We start from the raw sequence: 22,806 nt of genomic DNA on the forward strand, positions 1-22,806 counted from the left end.
TAGACACACAAAGTACTCATTTCTTTTTACAGAATGTCCAGGTTTCAGTCAGGTGTCTTCAACATTAAGAATTTGAACTTGCCATTCTCTCTTTCCACTGAGCAGCACCAATGGAAGTAGCCACTCCCAGGAGGAAGCAGCTTTGTAGTCTTTGCTTGGGCCAGGGTAGTGGCTACCCTCCTACTCACGACCTTGCTTTCACTGTTCCCCTCATCCAAAATAAGCCCAGATGATCACAGAAGTAGTCCAAGTCAAGTTTAAACCCCCTCCTTAAGGTCAAGTCAATTTCCCCTGTGTTCTTCCCCAACCAACATAGATGAACAAATTCTGTATCTCCCTTAAGGTCCATTGGGGGGAGAGGGGAATCCCTCTGGGGTGGTGACTTCTGAATGTGATAGTTATTCATCAAAAGTAGCAGAAATAAGCTCAGTCAGAGACGGATCTTCTAAAAGCTTGTTAGGTAGCTTAGTTTATAGCTGTTCTGGGAAAGCTAAACTTTCAGAAAGGGGAAGGTCCATGCACAGAAACAAAAATTTTGCCCACAGAACAAGCGGGGGTAGAAACATTGACATGATTGCTGCTATTTGAGGAAACTAGATTTCATGTTGTCTTGACATTGATTTGATTCAGCATCTTTCTAATAATTTGGAACATTTATAAGCATATTCTCTCTCTCTCTCTCTCTCTCTCTCTCTCTCTCTCTCTCTCTCTCTCTCTCTCTCTCTCTCTCATATTGGGGCTTGAATTCAGCGCCTTGCACTCTCTTGCTTAGCTTTTGAGCTCAAAGCTGGAGCTCACCACTTGAGCCATACCTCCACTTCCAGCTTTTTGATGGTTAATTGGAGATAAGAATTTATTGGATTTGTCTTGCTGGGCTGCAAACCAGGGTTCTCAAATCTCAGCCTCCTGAGTAGTTAGGATTACAGGCATGAAGCCACCAGCACCCAGCAAAGTACATTCTTCATTGTTGTTTTTTTAATCATTATCTTTAAATCTGTACACTTCATTAGTACTATTCCACAAACCTCTTTTTCCCCTTGGAGATGGTACTTCCCATTATGAGAAATGACAAAAATGTGGGTTCATAGTTGGATTTCTTTACTTTTTTCTGTAAGAGTTTGGTATTCAATTTGGAAACATATTTCCCTTATATCATTTCCAAAAGACTGTGCTTCAATAGACTCGCAATACAAGTTCAATACCACATTTTTACTTCAGGATGTTAGAACTTGCTATTCCTTCTGCCTGGAATGCTCTTCCCCCAGTATGGGTGGTGCTTCATTTTCAGGTCTAAGCTCCTCAGAAAAGCCTTCTGGGATTACCCTAGGTAAATAAAGCATGTTGTTTTCTTTGACTTTTCTAAGAAAGATTTTCTATTTTCAGTACTTTGGTTTCTATGCTCTCTGAGTTCTCTAGTGCATGTTGAACTGTGAACCCAGGAAGATTTCTCTCATATTCAGGGAAGTCATAGGGTTTGTCTCCTATGTGAGTTCTTTGATGTACAGTGAGTTTGGACTTCTCTCTGAAGGCTCTGTTACATTTGTCACATTTATAGGGTCTCTCTCCTGTATGAGTCCTTTGATGTATAATGAGATAAGATTTTTGGGAGAAAGCTTTCTCACACACATTACACTCATAGGGTTTCTCTCCTGTATGAACTCTCTGATGAATAATGAGGTATGATTTCTGGAAGAATGCTTTATCACATTCATTGCATTCATAGGATTTCTCAAATTTTTCTCTTGTATGAGCTCTCTGGTGTAGCATGAGATAGGACTTCCGGGAGAAGACTTTTCCACATACTGTACATCCATCAGTTTTTTCTCCTGTGTGGATTCTCTGATGAGCACTGAGGCTCAGCTTAAGGGTAAAAGCTCGTCCACACTCTGAACACACATAAGGTTTCTCTCCTGTATGAATTCTTTGATGTCTGCGCAGAGTTGATTTCTCTCGGAAAGATTTGCCACATTCATTGCATTCAAAAGGTTTCTCTCCTGTGTGTGTTCTTTGGTGCACACTGAGATGTGCCTTTTGATTGAAGGCTCTTCCACATTCTGAACATTCATAGGGCTTCTCTCCTGTGTGAGTTCTCTGATGGATGATGAGCTTTGTCTTTTCTCGGAAGGCTTTACCACACTCATTGCACATATACGGTTTCTCTCCAGTATGAGTTCTTTGATGGATATTCAGGGTTGATTTTTCTCTGAAGTATTTGCCACAATCAGTGCATTCAAAAGGTTTTTCTCCTGTGTGTGTTCTCTGGTGCACACTGAGATGTGCTTTTTGGTTGAAGGTTTTCTCACAATCAGAACATTTATAAGGTTTCTCTCCTTTGTGAGTTCTTCGATGTATGATGAGATTTGTCTTCTCTTGGAAGGCGTTGCCACACTCATTGCATACATAGGGTTTCTCACCTGTATGAGTTCTTTGGTGTATATGTAATGTTGATTCCTCTCGGAATGATTTGCCACATTCATTACACTCAAAGAGTTTATCTCCTGTGTGCATGGCCTGGTGTATACTGAAGAGTGCTGTCTTGTCAAAAGTTTCTCTGCATTCTGCCCATTTCTCTCCTATATGGGTGATCTGATGAACAATTAGGAGGGAGTTTGTGCTGAGGGTGATTCTACACTCAGGACATTCATAGGTTTTCTCTCCAGCTTGGGTCATATCATACTGAACAAAGTTCTGACTGTGACCTTTCCTATATGTATTACAGTCATGTGGTTGTGTGCCATCATTGATCTCATGCCTGCCATGAATTAAGAATTTGCCACATCTATTACATTCATAACATTCCTGAGCTGCAAAGCTCAGGCTATTAGGGCTGAGTAAGCCTACATTACCTTTGCAATTTTTCACACAGGAGTCATTCATATAAGGTGCATATCCTGAAGCAAGTCCCCATGGGCTCTGAGAAAGGGAATTTGCAAGTCCATCATAGTTCTGATTTCTCTTTTCAGTCACATTGTTCCAGAAAGTGGCTATAGCTTGCCTTGGGTGTGTATTTTGGGTTTCCTGATGCTCCTCCAGCTGTCCTTCAACCTGCCCATCTTCTAGAAAGAAGAATAATAAACAATATTCTGTAAATACATGTTTCTCATAAGGAGGTCTCTGATGGAGTTGACTTTTATTTTCTTTTAGGTCTAGGTACCAGTCAAAAAGAAATTCCAAGCATGTTTCTCCCTTACACTCAGAATTTGAAAGGGAAAATAAGTTGAAACAACAGACATTAGAACAGAAAGTAAACAATAAATATACATAACACAATTGCTTTAGGGAGAGTCAGGAATTGTTGGCTCATAGCTATAACCTTACTTACTGAAGTTTGCAGTTAAAACCAGCCCAAGCAAGGAAGTCCATGAGACCCTTTTTTTTTTATTTGGTTGGTCGTGGGGCCTGAACTCTGGGCCTAGGCGCTGTCCCTCAGCTCTTCAGCTGTAGACTAGCACTCTATCACTTGAGCTTCAGCCCCACTTCCGGCTTTTTCTGCTTATGTGGTGCTAAGGAATGGAACCCAGGGCCTCATGCATGCAAGGCAAGCACTCTACCACTGGGCCACCTTCCCAGCAACTCCATGAGACTTTTATCTCTAATTAAGCACTAAAAAAAGCCAGAAGTGGAGCTGTGGCTAAAGTGATAGAACTCTACTCTTGAGCAAAAGAATCTCAGGGGCAGTACCCAAGCCTTGAATTCAAGCCCCAGGACTGGCACACATACACAAAAATAACTTTGTAGAGAGGATGTAAACAAGTTTAGGGAACTGTGAATTGGAAACGAATATTGGAAGAGTAGCAGATCCAGGATTTGGAGGGAGGGAGACTCAGAATGCAAAGGTGAACTTGAGGTAAATGAACAAAGAAACCCAAGGTCTCAACCACAGTGTACTTAGTCTGTAGTTCCTCATCATCTCACACCAAGATTAGCATGAGACAGCAGCTCATAAAATTAAAATCTGGAATTAGCATCAATAGTACATATCCTTTAGAGACAAATTTCTGATCCTTGAAAGATGAAGAAAGAAGAAAAAAGAAGAAAGATGAATTCCTGTGATTCTGGCTACACAGGAGGCTGAGATCTAAAGATCGAGGTTTGAAGCCAACCTGGGCAGGAAAGTCTATGAGACTCATTGCCAATTAACCAGCAAATATCCAGAAGTAGAGCCACAGTTCAAGTGGTAGAACCTTGACTTTGAGTGACAGAATGAAGCAAGATTGAGAAGCCCCAAGTTCAAGTCTAGTACTAGTATGCATGTACACACGCACACGTACATACCACACATTCACACACACACACACACACACAACCAGAATAATGGCTAGGCCTCACAGATGCGCCCCCCCCCCCCCCCCCCCGCCAGGTCTTAATCTACTTATCTCCCAAATTGCTCTTCTTACCTGTACAACTTGAACTTGGAATTTCCCTCTTTATGATCCCAAGGACTGCCTCTTGCTCCAAAAAGGCAATCACTTCTGGTTTAGTAATAAGATACCCTGTAATAAGAAATGATACAATTTTTGTGTTGTCTGTGCAGCCTTCAGGACTTCAAAATAAGGTACATTTTAATAAAGGTTCATGTCACATGGGGCATGAAAATACAAACTCCTATTCACTTTAAGAGGGAATAAGAATCTTGAGTCTCTAGAACCTGAGGTCAAAGTATTAAAGCATTTTGAAGCTGGCAAGTTATTCTACTGGGAATACCAATGAATTATTCAGGCCATCCTCACCCACAGATACAAGATGGCTATAATTCTCTAGCATCACATCTCTGTATAGGGTCTTCTGGGAAGTATCCAGTTGATTCCACTCTTCCTGGGTGAAGTCCACAGCTACATCCTCGAATGACACTGATCCCTGCAATTGCATATTTTTATTCAACCACTTTGATAAAAATTAAAGTGATGACATTTCCCCCCAAAATTAGTCTTAATTTAATGCTGCTTTCAAAAATGCATAACTAAATATTTATGGAGTATAGTAGGATATTTCTCTCTCCCTCTCTCTTTCTCTCTCCCCCCCTCTATCTCTCTCTGTATGTGATATGTGTGATTAGCCCAGGGTAAATGGAGTCATTATTTTAATTTTTTTGGGTCGGGTCATGGGGCCTGAACTCTGGGCCTGGGCGCTGTCCCTCAGCTCTTCAGCTCAAGGCTAGCACTCTACCACTTGAGCCACAGCACCACTTCTGGCTTTTTTCTTTTTGCTTATGTGGTGCTGAGGAATCGAACCCAGGGCCTCAGGTATGTAAGGCAAGCGCTCTACCACTGAGCCACCTTCCTAGCCCATGGAGTAATTATTTTAAGATAAAAGAGATAATCTTCAGAAAGGAGCTATCATTTAATCATTTCAAAAAGCCTTTCAAAAGGGCAGAGGGTATGGTTAAGTGGTAGAGCACCTGTCTAGCAAGTATGAGGTCCTGAGTTCAAAGCTCCAGTACTCGGAGAGAAAAAAAAAAGCTTTCTACGGTACTAGTGTATAGCCAGTAGTATGATGCTTGAATAGTATCCATAGAACTCTAGGTTCCATCCCCAGCACTGCAAAAAAAAAAAAAAAAAAGCTTAAGTAAAGCAAAAACTTTTGTATTGTTGAACCAAGTAGAATTCCTTCAAATCAATAATATAAATAGATAATCCAATTAAAATTAGAAAATTATTTCATTAGATAATTTCATGAAAAGGATATCTGGATTGTGAATGAACATGTGAAAATATTTATCAGGGAAATGCAGAAAAGTTAACAATCCTGGAAGTGGAGCTGTGGTTCAAATGATAAGAGTCCCAGCCTTGAGCAAAAAAGCTAAGTATGTGGGGGGGGGGGAGTGTGTGCGTGCACACACACACACACACACACACACACACACACACACACACACACACGACTAACAAGCCAAATGTTGGCAGGAGCGTGGAACTACTAGAATTTTCATGTATTGTTGATAGGAGTAAAATAGTACAGATACTTTAGGAGATAGCTTGACAGAATTTACTAAACCTGAAAATACTCAACATAGGACAGAGTGACTCAATCCCAGGTGTATATATCTAATTAAAATGCTACACACATATGTCCACAAAGACATGTACAAGAGTATTCATAGATTTGTTATTTGTAATAGGTGAAATGTAAAGATCAGCAGTGGAATAGATGAACAACTGTGATACTTTTTTCTGCTGGTCCTGGGGCTTGATCTTGGGGCCTGGGAAGTATAACTGTGCTTTTTTGCTTAAGGTTGGTGCTCTACCACTTGAACCACAACTCTACTTCTGGCTTTTTGGTGGTTAATTGGAGACAAAAGTGTCACTGATTTTTCTTGCCTGGGCTGGCTTGAAACCACAATCCTCAGATCTCAACCTTCTAAGTAGCTATGATTACAGTCATCAGCCATTGGTACCCAGCTGTGATATATTCTTTGGTAGTATGGGGGTCTGAACTCAGAGCCCTTCATTCCTTGGCTTGCTTGCTCAGCTGTACGTCTACCACTTGAACCAGGCCTCCCACCTGTTTTTTTGCTGGTTGTTTTTAGAGAGGAAGTCTCACAGACTTTACTGCCTGAACTGGCTTCAAATCTAAAACTTCTAGATCTCAGCCTCCTGAGCAGCTAGAGATATAGGTATGAGCCAACAGGAGCCAGCTTGTGCTACACAATGGAATAGTAAACAGTGATTTAAAAGAGAGCAAACTACCTATACATGAAGTAACAAAGATTAGTGTTAAAAATCATTATGCGGGGGTTAGGAGTGGTAAACATTTGCCTTGCATGTGCTAGGCCCTGGTTTCCATCCCTAACACCACAAAACAATATGAGTGAATGAAATGAGACTCAAAAGAATAATAACAGATGATTCTGTTTAAATGATAGATTCAAGAAGAGACAACAATCTATGATAATAGAAATCAGAACATGGTTACCCAAAACTCAAGAGATGTGACTAGAAGAGGCTTCTGCGTGGTGTGTAATTTCCTCCTTTGTGCTTCAGGTAAGGGTTGCACAGGTGTTTCCATAGGCCTGTACATTTTATATGCTTTTTCTGTGTATACTATGTTTCAATCTACCTCCAGTCTACCCCCAACGATTTTTAATGAGAAGAATATATCCATAAAAGGTTTAAGAAATGTCAAGGTATATTTTTACATTACCACAGGGGGGAAAAGCAGTATATGTGAAAGAACAATTCACCAAACTAATATAAAAGAAAAAAATATTAAAAGCTGCTCAACCACATTGATAAGGTAATAAAAACAAACAACCAAAATGAGATATTTTCAATAATAAAACTACAAAGCTTAAAACTATGACAAGAGGACTCAAAGGTGTATTTTAATTCACTAGTGGATATGTCAACTTACATTAACATTTCAAAAGGCAATGCCTATGAAAGTACAAAGCAAGATGAATTTTGAACTAGGTATTTTAGAAATGCTCATCTCTATACACAATGATAGATCCAGAGATATTGCTAAATACTGTAACAGAAATTATACAACGGCCCTTCAATATGAATCTCATTAATCATGGTATAAGCATACAAAAAAACAAATTCAGTTGTTAAAATACTGCAATGTGGCCAGGCACCAGTGGCTTGTGCTTGTAATCCTAGCTACTTAGAAGGCTGAGATTTAAGAATCATGGTTTGAAGCCAGCCCAGACAAACAAATTTGAGACACTCAGCTTTCCAAATATTCAGCAAAAAGCCAGAAATGGAGGTGTCCCTTAAGAGGTAGGGAGCCAGCTGTGAATGAAAGAGTCAAGCCAAGAGTGTGAGGCCTGGAGTTCAAGCCCCAGTATACACAGAAAAGTGTGTTCAATCTTTAGTACTACATACATACATATATACAAACACACACACACACACACACACACACACACACACACACAGCTTGACAGCTGGATACAGTGGCATACTTGTAATCCCAGCTACTCAGGAGGTGAAGATAGGAGGACTGAGGTTGAAAACTAGCATAGGAAAAGGTTAGCAAGAGCCTATCACAAAATACACCAGTGGTTTGAGCCTAGCTACTCAGAGTATGGGATGACACCTGGAGAATCAAGGTTCAAATTCAGCCTTGGAAGAAAAGCCTGAAAGACTCCATTTGCAATTAACTGACACAAAGCCAACCTGGAGGGATGGCTCAAGTAGTAGAGCACAAGCATGAGCAAAACACCAAGCAAGAGCATGAGGCCTTGAGTTCAAGCCCCAATTCTGGCACACACACAAGAAAATTGCTGGTATAATAGTATATACCAATGGTCTCAGTTACTGGGAGGCAGAGATAGGATAATCAAGGTCCAAAGCCAGGCAGGGAAAGTTGACTTAAAACCTCATCTGTAGGAAGTAGAGCTGTAGCTCAATTGGTAGAGCACAAGCCTTGAGGAAGAAAGCTCAGAGACTGTGCCCAGGCTCTGAGTTCAAGCTCCAGGACAGACAGACAGACAGACAGACAGACAGACACACACACACACACACACACACACACACACACACACACCATCTGTAAAACAAGATAAAAGAACAAAAGGGGTATGTCTCAAGTAGTAGACCATATGCCTAAGAAGCACAAGGATCTGAATTCAATCCCTAGTACTACATACATGCACACACAGAGACACACATACAATCTCTATGTGGCTAGGCACGGTTGCACATGCCTATCTCCCTAGCTACTTGTGAGGATTGTGGCTCAAGGTCAGCCTGGGCAGTGGCAGGCCTGTCTCAAAAACAAGCTGAATGTGCTTAGCACATTCCTCTGGTCTAAGCTATTTAGGAGATATAGGTAGGAGGATCACAGCTTAGGCTAGCCTTGGCAAAATATTAGATTCCATCTAGAAAACAAACTAAAAGCCAAAAGATTGGGGGTGTGGCTCAAGTGTTATAGTGCCTTCCTTGCTAGCATGAAACTCTTGAGTTCAATATCTTTGTGGGGCAGGTGCATAATTATCATCCCAGTTTGAAGGAGGCTGAGGCAGGGGGATCGTGAGTTTGAGGCCAGCCTGGACTACATATCCAGATCCTATCTCAAAAATCAAACAAGGAGCCAAGCTCAGAGAGACAAATGATGCATATTTTCTCTCATATGTGGAAGCTAGAGCAAAAATGCACTGGGACATAAATTATATAGGACTCTAGGCATTCACACACAGTGAGACCAAAGGAGGCTACTCTTAGAGGTCAAAGGAGTAATGCCTATGTGCACCTGATCATATAAAATAATATTTTTTGAAATGAAAATATGAACAAACAAAGGAGCACGATACAATGGCTCAAGCCTGTAATCCTAGCTGCTTGGGAGGCAGAGATCTGGGAATTTCAGTTCAAAGCTAGCCTGGCCATAAAAGTTGGCAAGAGTCCATCTCAACTAATGACAAAGGAAGAACAAGTAGCATAATAGCCCAAGCTATTCCAGTCATTAAGCAAGACTCTACCTTGTAAATATCCAAAACAAAAAGAGGCTGGAGATGTGGCTCAAGTGGTAGAGAGCTTGACTAGCAAATAAAAGGCTCTGAGTTCAATCCCTAGTACAGTCAAAAACAAAAACAAAACAAAAAAAGGAGCCAGGGGCTGATGGTTCATGCCTGTTATACTAGGTGCTTGAGAAATGGATACTGAGATGATATCAATTCAAGGGCAACCTGGGCAAAATGTTTGAGAGATCCCCATTTCAACAATAAAAGCTGGGCATGGTGGCACGTGTCTGTCATCCCAGTTTATACTGGTAAGTGTAAATAGGAGGTTTATGGTCTAGGCCAGCCCAGAAAAAAAATAAAAAAGACTATCTCTCCCCTCTAAAAATCCCACAGAGGCTTAGCTCAAGCACTTTAGCACCTGGCTAGCAAGTGCTAAGTCCTGAATTCAAACCCCAGTATCACACGAAAAAGAATGGGCATAGTGGTACATGTCTGTAGCCCGGCTATGTGGGACATGGAGGTAGGAGAATCATGGTTGGAGGTTGGTCCAGGCAAAAAGCACAAGACTCTATCTAAAAAGTACCTAAAGATAAACCTGATACTGGTGGCTCATACCTGTAATCTTAGCTACTCTAGAGGCTGAGATTTGAGAATCATGGTCAAAAGTCAGCCTGGGCAAGAATGTTTGTGAAACTTTTATCTTCAATTAACCATCAAAAAGCCAGAAGCAGAAGTGGGGCTCAAGTGTGAGAGGATTATCCCCCCCACACTTTATGTTGGGTGTGGGTCTTGAACTCAGGGCCTGGGTGCTGTCTCTGAACTCTTTTGCACAATTCTAGTGCTCTACAACTTTGAGGCACAGCACCACTTCCAGTTTTCTGGTAGTTAACTGGAGATATGAGTCTCATGGGCTTTCTTACCTGGGCTGACTTTGAACCACTATCCTCAGATCTCAGCCTCCTGAGTAGCTAGGATTGGAGGCATATGCCACAAGTGCCTGGTGATATTTTTTGTGTATGTGACCCATCACATAAGGGGAAGTATAGCTTTTCCATTTGTTGCATCATGTCCATAAAACAAGTTTCAAATTTGTGAGCTTTTTGGATTTAAGATTAGGGCAATCTATACTACTATTATACTTATTCTGTTATGAAAAAGCAGAGTTGGAAAACAGCTTTAACTAGTGAGCAAATTGTAGCAAAAGGAAGACTTATGTAAACTATGCTTTAGAAATATATGTAAATATGGGCTTGGAAGGTAACTCGGGTAGAGTGCTTGCCTTGCATGCATGAGGCCCTGGGTTCGATTCCTCAGCACCACATAAGCAGAAAAAGCTGGAAGTGGCACTGTGGCTCAATAGACACTAACATTGAACTGAAGAGCTGAGGGACAGTGCCCAGGCCCAGAGTTCAGGCCCCACAACCAACAAAAATAAATAAATAAATAAAAATTTAAAAAATAAGCATAAGTAAATATAAAGTGAAAGAACAAAGGCAAGAGAGATGTATAGGCAAAAAGTAGCCAAATTCACATTAAAACTGGTTATCTGGAATGATTCAAGATTGTGTCTCTTTTTAGTTTTATTTATTATTTTTCTTTTTTGTGTCAGTACTTGGACTTGGACTCAGGGCCGGGTACTGTTCGTGAGCTTCAAGGCTCTACCACTTGAGCCACAGTACCACTTCTGGCTTTTTCTGTAGTATATTAGAGAGAAGTGTCTCAATTACTTTTCTGCCCAGGCTAGTTTCAAACCATAACTCTCAGATCTCAGCCTCCTGGGTCACTAGGATTACAAGGGTAAGCCACCAAGGCTGAGATGAGGATCACAGTTTGAAGCCAGCCCAGGCAGAAAAGTCTGTGAGACTCTTATCTCCAATAAATTACTCAGAAAAAGCCAGAATTGGTAGTGTGGTTCAAGTGGTACAGTGCCAGCCCTGAACACAAAGAGGCTCAGGGATATTGCCCAGGCCTTGATTTCAAACCCCAAGATCAGAAAAAAAATGGAAAGAAGGAAAAAGGAAGGGAGAGAGAGAAAGAGGGAGGGAAGGAGAAAAAAATGATTTTTTTTTTTGGTGTGGTACTGGTGATGAAACCCAGAGGCCTTCCCGTGCTAGGCAATGCTCTACCACTGAGCTATACTACCAGCCCTTGGTTTACTGAGATGGAGTTTCATTAGGTAGCCTTGGCTGGCCTCCAACTCCCAATCCTCCTGCCCCTGCCTCTGGAGTGCTAGGACCACAACATATTCCACCATTGCTAGCCAGAGAGCTTGAATTTTTTATTACCATTTCTATCTCACTTCTGAAACAAAATGATGAAATAGTCTAAACTTTTAAAAGAAAAGTAAGAAGAAGAAAAGAACTGAAAATGGACAAACACACATATGAATTCTGAACTTAAGAACAAAAGCAGCCCTGTGCATTTCTCAGGCTGTACTGAAATTGGAGATGAGAACTACAAATGTGTCAGTAAGGAAATGGAAGGCTATGAGGTTTACTGATTCTTCCAGCCTTTCAAGATTTTTATCCCTGTGTGAGCCAGATCACAAGAAATGTTGGCGTAGGCATGGCTATGGTTGTATGAAGAATCACATCTCTTTAGTTCTACACTGGCAGGACACCTTTGGCTGACACACCTGTAATCCTACCTACTCAGGAGGCTGAGATATGAGGATCATGGTTCAAAGCCAGTTTGGGCAGGAAAGCCCATGAAACACTTTTCTCTAATTAACCACCTAAAAAACAGAAGTGTAGCTGTGGCTCAAAGTGGTAAAACAGTAACCTTGAGTGGAAAAGCTCAGGGACAGCATCTGGGCCCTGAGTTCAAGCCCTATGATCAAAGGGCGAAAATAGATATTTTATATCACAGCTGAGCAATTCTAGCCCTGTATTTCCCACAGGATTGCTGATGGGGAATTGGATGACCCATCAGAAAAGTAGCTGATCAATTTCAGGAAATCTTTGCTTTGGAAAAAGTGCTCACTTAAAAAAAATATAAATGTGTTGTTATTATTAAAGTGTTGTACAAAGGGGTTACTATTTCATAAGTCAGGTAATGAGTACATTTTTTTTTTTGGACAATGTGGCCTCTTCCTTTCCCACATGTTCACTTTCTCTAAATGAGATAAATAAACCAAGTGTCTTTCCTTTCTTTTATGAAGTTGCTTTTATAAGTCTCAGAAAAGTAACCACAGCTCAATATATGCAGACTCCTATAATCTACATATATTTCAACCTTGACTTGGTCTTACTTTACCTCACCAAACCTTATTTTGTATGGTTTTTTGTTATTGTTCTTGTTTCATGTTTATAGCTATTTTTAGGGAGGAGAATTTGGAGACAGGGTCTTTCTTTTTTTGGGGGGGGGGTCCGGTCGTGGGGCCTGAACTCTGGGCCTGGGCACTGTCCCTTGAGTCACAGCGCCACTTCCGGCTTTTTTCTTTTTGCTTATGTGGTGCTGAGGAATCGAACCCAGGGCCTCAGGCATGCAAGGCAAGTGCTCTACCACTAAGCCACCTTCCCAGCCCAAGACAGGGTCTTTCTATGTAGCACGAGCTGGCTTGGAACTCTTAATCCTCCTGAGTTTCTGAGTTCTAGGATTACAAATGTGTGCTAGCATGTGAGGTTCTGTATGTATGCATACCTGTACAATTTATAGTATCAATAGTAATACAAAGCTGGGCAGTAGTGGCTCTTGCCTGTAATCCTAGCCATTCAGGAGGCTGAGCTCTAAGGATCATGGTTTGAAGCCAATCTTGTCTGGAAAGCCTGAGATTCCTATCACTATTTAACCACCAAAAGGCCAGAAGTGGATCTGTGGCTCAAGCACCAGCATTGATCAAGAAGAAAAAAAAAAAAAAACTAAGGGACAGCACCCAAGCCCTGAGTTCAAGCCTTAGTATCAGCACACACAAAAATAATGCAGTAACATGAAATTTATATTTAAGGCATATCACGTATATAGTAGGCATTGTCTTAAACACTTATCTTAACTCAATTGATCTCTAAAATAACCATGCAAGGTAGGTAGCATCACCATCATCATCATCATCATCATAGTCAGGGAAACTAAGGCACAGAGGGACTAGACTTTACTCAACATTGTATAGCTGTTAAGATGTAAAGCTTAGGATACTGTGGTCTTAATTCTTGTACATCATTGCCTTCTTGTTTCTATATATTCTAACATGGGGAAGGGGAGGGGGGTGAGATACAAGTAATAACTTACCCAGAACTCAGTCATGTCTGACTGTGGTGAAGGGAAGGCAAAGGCCTATAAAGGCAGAACTGTTGAAAGGGAGGAGAAGAAAAGAGAAAAGCTGCAGATGGCAAGGAGTGCCCAGACTGAAAGTTCACCAGATCACCAGGCCAGAAATCCACACATGCCAGCTGGTAAAATGGCCACGCTTTAGCTAAGAAAAAAGGGAAAAGACATTTGTTTTCCCCCACAGATCCCCATCACCCAACAACACATTTGTATCATGGACCTCATAAGCCATTCTACATCCCCCACCAGATTCCCCATCGCTGACTCAGAATCCCCACCCCCTGCCACCCCATATATTCCCCAGAGCTCCCTCTGCCATCATTTATACTACAAACTCCATCATTCAATCTATAGATCCGCTCATCATCCCCCCCCCCCCCCAATACTCCCATCATTCACCCCATACACAACTCCTCGGTTACAGACTTCACAGACCCCCGTCTCGTCCCACAGACCCCCACCAGCCTACGTACAGCTCCATCCTCAGATTCTCATTACTCAGCTCCGAGCCCCTCCCCAAGTACTCACCCTGTAAATTCGTGTCTTAAAAAAAATCCACACTCGCAATCCCTGTCACTCCGCCCCACAGAGTACCAGCCCTCTCACTTCCGCTCTGAGTGAACTCTGCCCTCCTTCATCCCTAGCTCCGAATTCTTATTCTGGCAAAGTCTCCTTCAATGTTTCCAAAATCAGTCCTAACTTCCTGCGATAGCCACTTTTTCGCCCTTTATCCCGCCTCGGTTACTGTCAGTCACTATATTTGCTCATGCGCAGTAGCCCTTCCTGAAGCCATTCATGCTGGCAGCTTAAATTATTTTGATTACCACAATGATTGTATTTGGGGGGCAAAAAAATGGCCGCGTTAATAAGCCGACTTTCCTTGGGAGCAGACATCTTTACAGCTTTTAGAGTTCCGTACAAAGGAGAAGTCTGCTTTTTCAACTTTAGAAGAGATGAAATTTCGAGAGGCATTAAAAACAAAACTTGGCGCTAAGACTAGGGACTCGGGTGCCAAAGCTGGCTAATTATGGTTTTTGTTCTGCAAATCGAGAGTTAAGGACCACCCCCTCCCTCCGCAGGGAGGGGGAGGCTGGAATGGTACAATCCTCCCGGGTAACTATTCAGGAAGGAAGGAATCGCAGCAGAGAACGATCCATTTCTCTACCGACCAATGCCTCTTCGGAGATAAGGAGGACATTTAGAGCTGATGGTCCTCTTAAGAAAATATCACTTGCGAGCCAAATACGGCTTGAAGAAGGTCGGAGTTGGTACGATCCGCTCTGGGAGATACCAAGGTGCAGATACCGGGAAGGGGGAGGTGGCGGCAGCAAAATTCTATCCTCTGTAAAGAGTCGTTAGAGCAAAGCTACACCTGTAAGCACAGAGATTCGGAGACAGAAGCTTAGAGACAAAGGGGCCCGGGCGAAGTAGGATCTTAGACATTAAGGAAAAAGCCACACAGAATTGACAGTAACCCCGCCATGCACAAATTTCTGGGAATCTGCTGCAGGCACATTTGGGAAAGCTGAGATGTGATGCCAGGGTCCAACCCCGCACCCCTCCCATCTCTGAGCTCCTATGGGGAGGGGCTGATCAGGGTCTCCTAGAGGCCTGGAGGAATCAACTGAAGATAATGCTCAGATTCAGAACTTAAGACACCTTGCCCCATGAATCGAACTCTTATCATTTAACCAGGTGAAAGACAAAAAGTCAGGCTATTACAATAGAGAATACTTTCATTAATGAGAATATCCCAAAGGCAAGGAAGTGGTCCTGAATTTTATAAGGATGGACCAACAAAGGAGTCAACCTTAAATCATAAAGCAGGATACATAGATTAGTTAGAATATGAAAAAGACTTGGAAACTGATATGGACTGGTGTCCCTTTCCAAAATTACTATATTGAACCCCTCAATATGATGGTATTTGGAAATGAGACCTGGTTGGGGGGGGCAGTTAGTTAAATGACTTCATGAGGGTAAAGCTCTGATCCCATGGAATTAAGGCCCTAAAACCTGGAACCACCAGGACTGTGAGAAAGCAAGTTCCTGATTCATAATCCATTCAAACTGTGATATTTTGTTATGGCAGCCAGAGCTGACTAAGGTAGAGTCCTGAACAGTTAGTCCTTACCTGGAACACAAAGGGACGGTGTTTGAAGTGATGCAAGGGAATAACCATCCCTACTTTCCAGAAACACAGCACTCACTCAGATACAAAGAAACACTGCCACCTCTATTTCAGCTTACTCTGACCTTAGTGATTTCCTTTCTTTCCCAATTCTACCAATCATTCAAATTGATTCTCATTTGCTGTATCCTAAATGTCCTTCCATTCAATCACACTGCTATTCGTGTTCATTCACTCTACTTCATATCACCATTCACACATAACACTAACTCTAAGGGAAAACTTGGGGGAAGGAGACTGGGGTTGGGGCTCAGAGCATTTGCCTATTATATTCAAGTCCCTTATTTGATCCCCAGCATTGGAAAAATAAACTTTTGCTGTTGAAGCAGTAAAATATGCATAGCATCAAATGTTTACTATTTTAACATGCACAGTTCAGTGTCATTTAGTTCATTTAGTGTATTGCAACAATTACCACTGTCTGGTTACAGACCATCTTCATCACTTCCCCTCAAACCACACAGCCATTAAGCAATCATTTCCCATCCTGCTCAGTTCCCATCTCTTGGATACCACATAATCTGTTTTCTGTCACAATGGATTTGCCCACTGGGAATATTTCATCTGAATCAAATGATGCACTCTGTGGAATTTTGTGGCTAGCCTTTTTTCCCCACTTAGCAGAATGTCTGTTTTGTTTATTGCATGCCACTGAAAAAGAATACCATATTGGGCTCATGGTTTTGGAGTCTGGGAAGTCCAAGATATACAACATAAGAATATGACCAGGACCTGGCTAACATGTGTGAGTCAGGAGGCAGACATCTGAGGATTTTGTTTTGAAGCCACCCTGAGCAGAAAAGTGTGAGACTCTTACCTCCAATTACCCACCCCCCAAAAAACAACAACAGGAATTAAAGCTATAACTGAAGTGGTACAGTGTCAGCCTTGAATAAAAAAGCTAAGGGATAGCACCCAGGATCTGAGTTCAGCCCCCAATACCAGCAGACACACACACACACACACAAATCTGGTCAGGGTCTTGCTGCATACTGTCATTGCAGGAAATAAGCAAGCAAGAAAAATCAGGAGACTTCACCCTTTCTCATCAGGAACCCAATCTCCACATAACACACTCCTTCTATAATGGCATAATGACAAAGGAAAGGGAATGATTTCCAGAAATAATCCTGAAATGGTGGACTGCCAGTGTTAGAAATAGCTCAGGACGCTGGGGTGTCATGTAGGGATAATGACATCAACTTGAAAGAAACTCAGTCAGACAAAGTCTCCTTTTGTAGAAGGATGAACCATCAGACAAAAATCCACCAGGTAAGCACCCAGAACAGGCAAGCTGCTCCCTTTTTATCCCTAGAGCAGCAGGCCCTGCCCCTCTTCTCAGATTGAGTTCAGAATGTAGTTAATTAACAAGATCTAACTAAAATTCAAGGAGCTTTGAACAGGATGTCTTTATAAAAGTGCAGCAGGTAAAGGTTATAAAGATAATGTAATTAACAAGAGCCAAGTTACTTGGCCAAAACAGGATCAGAAAAATAATTCTCAAAAGATTAACTGTAAGGAAGCCAAGTACTTTAATAGAAAAGAAGCTTTTCTCACACAGGTCAGTCAATCAGCTGGCAATATAATCCTAGAAGGTGTCAAGTTGTGGGACTCAGAATCAGGAATGCCACTGTGACAGATTGGCATAGCAATAATCTGTGCTATTTTTTGTGATAACCTCCATGCTTCACCAGCCTGAAAGAGTATTAATATCAGTACTTGACTGAACACACCTTGGTCTGACTGCTAGGGGTCAAGGCTCCTAGCTGGCCAGGGACAGTTAATTGTTGACCAGGATCCCCCCAAACCAATGCTAGACATCATGAACCTTCTGAGCCTGAACACAAACAGAGCAGTTCAGGACCTTGGAGCAAGCCACACAAGCCAAGCATTCAGACTGAGTCCAGACCTGAAGTGCAATTGACCACTGTATTTGTTGAAGCAGCAATAGCTGTGCTTGCATATGGAACCACAGAACAAGATGACATCTTCCTAGTTCTATTGCAGAGCCAGTTCCATACCTGACATTTTGGCTGAGGTGACTAACACATTACTAAGGAGACAAAAAGTAGGGAGACCAGGAAGTAGGGCTAGGAGCATAGCTCACTGGTAGAGCACTTGCCTAGCATGTGCAAGGCCCTGGATAATGACCTGGATTTTTGGAGCCATAGGCTGGTAAAAAGATTTCATAGAATGGGGCATGGGTGGTTCATACCTGTAATCCTACTCAGGAGCCTGAGGTCTGAGAATCTCATTGGAAGCCGGCCCAGGTAGATAAATCCAAGAAACAGTTATCTCCAACTAACCAGGAAAAAAGCCAAAAGTAGAGATATTGTTCAAGTGGTAAAGTATAAGCCTTCAGTGAGAAAGGTAGGCAAGTCCCAGAGTTCAAGCCCCATTACCAGGGCACATACAAAAACAAAAGTATCAAGACACGAGATTTTAAAAAACAAAGATTAGCTGGATACTAGTGGTTCATGCCTGTAATCCTAGCTTATCAGGAGGGTGAGATCTGAGGATCGTGGTTCCAAGTCAGCTCTGCAGGAAAGTCCATGATTCTCTTATCTCTAATTAACCACAAAAAAAGCTGCAAGAGAAGCTGTGGCTCAAGTTGTAGAGTGCCAACCTTGAGCCAAAAAAGCACAGGGACACTGACAAGGCCCTAAGCTCAAGTACCAAGACTGGCACACAAAAGAGCAGGGGGTATTAGAATTACAATAAACTAGGCAAAGGAATACAGTGCTGCCTTTACTGCTAAGCCGATCTGAGGTGGGGAGAGGCTTTAAAGAGATGACTGAGGATTGTGCTAGTTGGCTATTTCTTTTTCATGGGCTTAATTGATGTTAATTTTTTTTTTCTTTCAGAGGATGGTTTGAATTAGGGATGGGGGAACATCTTACCACCAGATTGATTTGACTTGTACATTCCATAGGAGTCTGGATATTTTCCTGTCTTCCATGACTCATGTGTGTGTGTGTGTGTGGTGGTGGTGGCTCCACAGATTCTATCCATGGCAACAGGAAACAGGAGTTGGTTATCCTACTCAAACCTAAAGACTCCTAGTGAACCTTGCTCCCTGCAGCTTTTCACCAAGGAAGCTAATTTCCACAGACAGCAGATAAGGGAAGCTCACTGGAGGTGAAAACTGGCGCCATCTAGTGAAAGATCTTAAGAAGACAGTTTATCTGCAAAATAATGACAAAGACAAACAAGAAAGGTAATTTCTCACTTGGGGAGGAGACACATGCTGCTCTCTCTTCTACTCTGGCCCAGTGTCTCCTGAAGGACATAGCCCAAGAACTGATAGAAAAAAATGGGCTTGCTGGTAGAAAGCACATATATAACAGTGTACTACATGCCTTACCTGAAGTGGCAAAGTGCTGAGCCCAAGGACAGTGCCCAGGACCTGAATTCAAACCCCAAGACTGTCACACACAGACACACAAACACACACATACGTACAAAAGGATATCACATTTGGCACATGGAAGTGTAGGCTGAGTAGTCCAAGAACCCCAGCACCAGAATCTGGTTGGGGTGAGTGCCCAGTGGCTCACAATGGGAATTCTCATACCCAGGACGAGCTGAGAGTAAAGATTCACATCCTGCTGGGGTATGAAAGTTCTTGACACTTATCACTAACCCTCAAAAATTGAAAGTGAAGCTGTGGGTCAAGGGGTTAAAGCATCAGGCTTAAGAAGATAAGGGAAAGACAGAGACGCTGATATCAACCTCTAGTATGGGGTGGGGGAGTGAGAATCTGGCCAAGGTCTTCATCCTCCATGCTGTCATGGCATGCTCCAGACAGGGCAAAAGAAGTCAAGAGACATGTGGGCTAAGAACACAGCTCACTGGCAGGGCCCTTGTCTACATATGTAAGGCCCTGGATTATGACCTGGCTCATTGGACCCACAGGTTAGTCAAAAGAATTAATCAAGCCATGGACTGGTGGGTGGTGGGTCATACCTGTAATCCTACTCAGGGGCCTGAGTTCTGAAAAAAAATCATCTTTTAAGCCAGCTCTCAAGAACATATCTTTATCTCCAACTAATTAGAAAAAAAGTCACAAGCAGAGGGTTGTAGAGTGCTGGTCTTAGCAAAAAGGCTAAGCAAGAGCCTGAGTCCCTGATTTCAAGCCCCAGTATCAACATGCATGTGCATGCACACACGTGTATGCACATACACACACACATACACACAATTATCCATACATAAAAACAGCACTGTCTGTGGCTCATACCTGTAATCCTAGCTACCCAGGATGCTGAGATCTTTGGATCACAATTCCAAGCCTGCTGGGGAAGAAAAGTTCATGAGACTCTTATCTTTAATTAATAAAAATAAAAAGTCAAAGGGGAGGCTGGCTCAAATTATAGAACACATGCCTTGAGTGAAAAAGCAAAGAAAAAACACAAGTCCCTGATTTCAAGACCCAGCACTAGCACACATACCCCCAAAATATTGTCAAGACAAAACTATGGCCAGGTGCTGGTAATCCTACCTAGTTAAGGGGCTGAAATCTGAGTACCATAGTTTGAAGTCAGCCCAGGCAGAAAAGTCCATGAGACTAATTAATCACAAAAATGCCTCAAGTGGAGCTGTGGTTCAAGTGGTAGAGCAATAGCCTTCAGCAAAAGCTCAGGGACAGCATCCAGGCCATGAATTTACCACCCAGGACCAGCAATAAATGAATAAATACATAAATAAAAATAAATTAAAGTAAAATAGACAAAACAGAAGTTCATTAAAATCTGGTTAAAGAAAAATGGCAGCAAACTAGGCAAAGGAACACTACTGTGTACTGTAGCTGCTGAGCTGATATATGGTGGGGAGTGGCTTGAATGGGAAGACTGGGGATTTTGTTGATTGGCTATGTCTTATCTGTCTCACTGATAGGCAGATTTTTTTTCCCCTTGGAGTACGCCTTGAATTAGGCTTGAGGGAACATCTCATCTGATTTTCTTCTATATTCCATCAATGCCTGGATATTTCCCTGAATTCCAGTCTCTATATTAAGGGGAGGAAGAGAGTGGACCCCCTCAAAAGTTCTATCCCTGAAGGGAAAAAGAGCAATTTATATTTCTCCCTTTCAAGACTCTGAAGGAGGTGACTATCCTACCCAAACCAGGAGACCCAGAGTGAAACTTGCTCCCTGTAGCTTTGCACCAAGAAGGCAAACTGCTCAGACACCATAGGGGAAGTGCTCTGAGGATGAGAACTTGCGCCATCTAGTGAAAGATTATGAGAAGACAGACGACCTGCTTTGCTGTTGACCCCATGCAAAAGACAAAGACAAAAGATAAAGACACACAGGGGATGCAATTTCTTAAGTCGAAGAGGAGCCACATTCTCACATACATTTTCTGTCTTCCCCTCTGGCCCAGTGTCTCCATAAGGACATGTCTCAAAACTAATGAGAAAATAGACTGTCTGGTTAGAAAGAACAAAAGGGAACGTATGACAAGTTTGGCCTACTAGAGACTGAAGTGACAATCAGATGCCATAGTATAGACTGTACATGGTGTTCCTCCTGCAGCACTGTACACATTGTTGAAAAGAAATGTCAGTCCATGAGGAGCATTTGTACCACAGTTCCAACTAACTGTAGTGGTTTTGGGGAAATTCTATGGCTTTGGAAATCTACTCACCTAACTTGAGACCTCACAGCCACTCTCCCCGGCAGACATGCAATTGACTCAAGTTGTTCATTTAGCCACAAGGAAGAGCACCAAAAATTGTGGGGACACAAATACAGGGAATACACATGAGAGGGGATGGGTTATTTCAGAAATAGACAGAGGCTGGGTCCATTGGCTCACACTTGTACACCAAGCTATTCAATCCATCAATTCTCACTTACTCAGCTCTACCTCAACAACTCACTATGAACCTCTATGTTCTAAGTTGATAATGATATCCAGTTTTACAAGTGAACAACGTGCTAAGAAAAAATAATTATAACATTGGTTTCAGAAATTCAGGAGGGGAAGAAGCAGCAATTCCAGGGATCTCACAACAGAGATGGGTCCTTAACTGGCACCATACAAAAAAGAAATAAATTTTGCTGGGTATAGTGGTGCATGGTTGTAATTCCAGCCATTTTGGAGGCAAGGATGGGAGCTCTTTGTTCAAACCAGCCCTAGCAAAGTTATTGTGAAATCTTATCTGAAAAACAAAATAAAAAAGCAAAAGAACTTGGACATGGCTCAAGTAAATTAATCAATACATTCAGAAATTAATTTTTACAATTAATTTAAAAACAAATAGCATCTACAACAAAAAGATGAACATGTGAAACCCAAACCATAAAACATCCCATTCAAATCATTTTTAATGATAAACTGTACTTTTTATTTTGACATACATTTTTGTGGTATTTGGAACTAAACCCAGGGCTTTGTGAGTGCTAGGCAAAGGCTTGACTACTGAACCCACACCCCAAGGTCATAGCCTTCTCAGCTCTGAGAAGTAGGTGGATTGAATGCGCTGGTCTGCAGAGAATCTGCTCTAACCCAGGGAGACAAGGTGGCTATAGGCTTCCAACATCACATCTGTGTGAAGTATCTTCTGAGGGGAGTCCAGCTGCTGCCACTTTTCCTATGTGAAGTGCACTGTCACATCTTCAAATGCACCTGCTTCCTGTAATAACACATTCCGGTGCAATCTCTTCATTTCCCTACTGCAATATATGTATCACTATCTGAGTGAGACAATGCACAGTCTTCCCAAAGAACAATACAGTGGAATGAGTTAGAGATAATAAAAGTGGAAAATGTATGAACAAGGTGTCATTTTCAATAATGTGGAGGAAAATTGTATTCAAAACTGATGAGCTGCCAGTTGTGAATGGCTCACTACTGTAATGACTGCATCTCAGGCAATTGAGATCTGAGGATCGCAGTTCGAAACCAGTCTAGGCAGGGAAGTCCATGAGATTCTTATT

General features: G+C 42.0%; 1 protein-coding gene across 4 annotated transcripts; it reads right to left on the reverse strand.

Annotated features, from left to right (window-relative positions):
• Nucleotides 1–818: 818 nt before the first annotated feature.
• On the reverse strand, nt 819–18,142 carry LOC122098817 (zinc finger protein 2 homolog). 4 transcript variants are annotated; one of them, XM_042669281.1, is made up of 5 exons: nt 15,744–15,806; nt 14,565–14,566; nt 4,731–4,857; nt 4,398–4,493; nt 819–3,056 (listed from the first exon to the last, which is right to left on the reverse strand). In XM_042669281.1, the coding sequence occupies exons 3-5, from the start codon at nt 4,762–4,764 to the stop codon at nt 1,360–1,362; spliced, it is 1,827 nt and encodes a 608-aa protein (XP_042525215.1). In that variant the 5' UTR covers nt 4,765–4,857; nt 14,565–14,566; nt 15,744–15,806; the 3' UTR covers nt 819–1,359. The 4 variants fall into 4 exon arrangements, with proteins under 4 accessions (XP_042525215.1, XP_042525213.1, XP_042525216.1 ...); XM_042669279.1 differs by lacking the exons at nt 14,565–14,566; nt 15,744–15,806 and adding exons at nt 13,634–13,817; nt 14,201–14,470; XM_042669282.1 differs by lacking the exons at nt 14,565–14,566; nt 15,744–15,806 and adding an exon at nt 18,079–18,142.
• Between the last annotated feature and the right edge of the window lie 4,664 nt (nt 18,143–22,806).

This window comes from Dipodomys spectabilis, unplaced genomic scaffold (assembly GCF_019054845.1).
Source record: "Dipodomys spectabilis isolate Male_0828 unplaced genomic scaffold, ASM1905484v1 ptg000492l, whole genome shotgun sequence".
NCBI classification, from domain to species: Eukaryota; Metazoa; Chordata; class Mammalia; order Rodentia; family Heteromyidae; genus Dipodomys; species Dipodomys spectabilis.

Coding starts and splice junctions, on each gene's coding strand:
- LOC122098817 (XM_042669279.1), bottom strand. Junction 4,494..4,730: donor TAGCCATCTTGTATCTGTGG/GTGAGGATGGCC, acceptor TTCTTATTACAG/GGTATCTTATTACTAAACCA. Junction 3,057..4,397: donor TCCAAGTTCAAGTTGTACAG/GTAAGAAGAGCA, acceptor TCTTCTTTCTAG/AAGATGGGCAGGTTGAAGGA.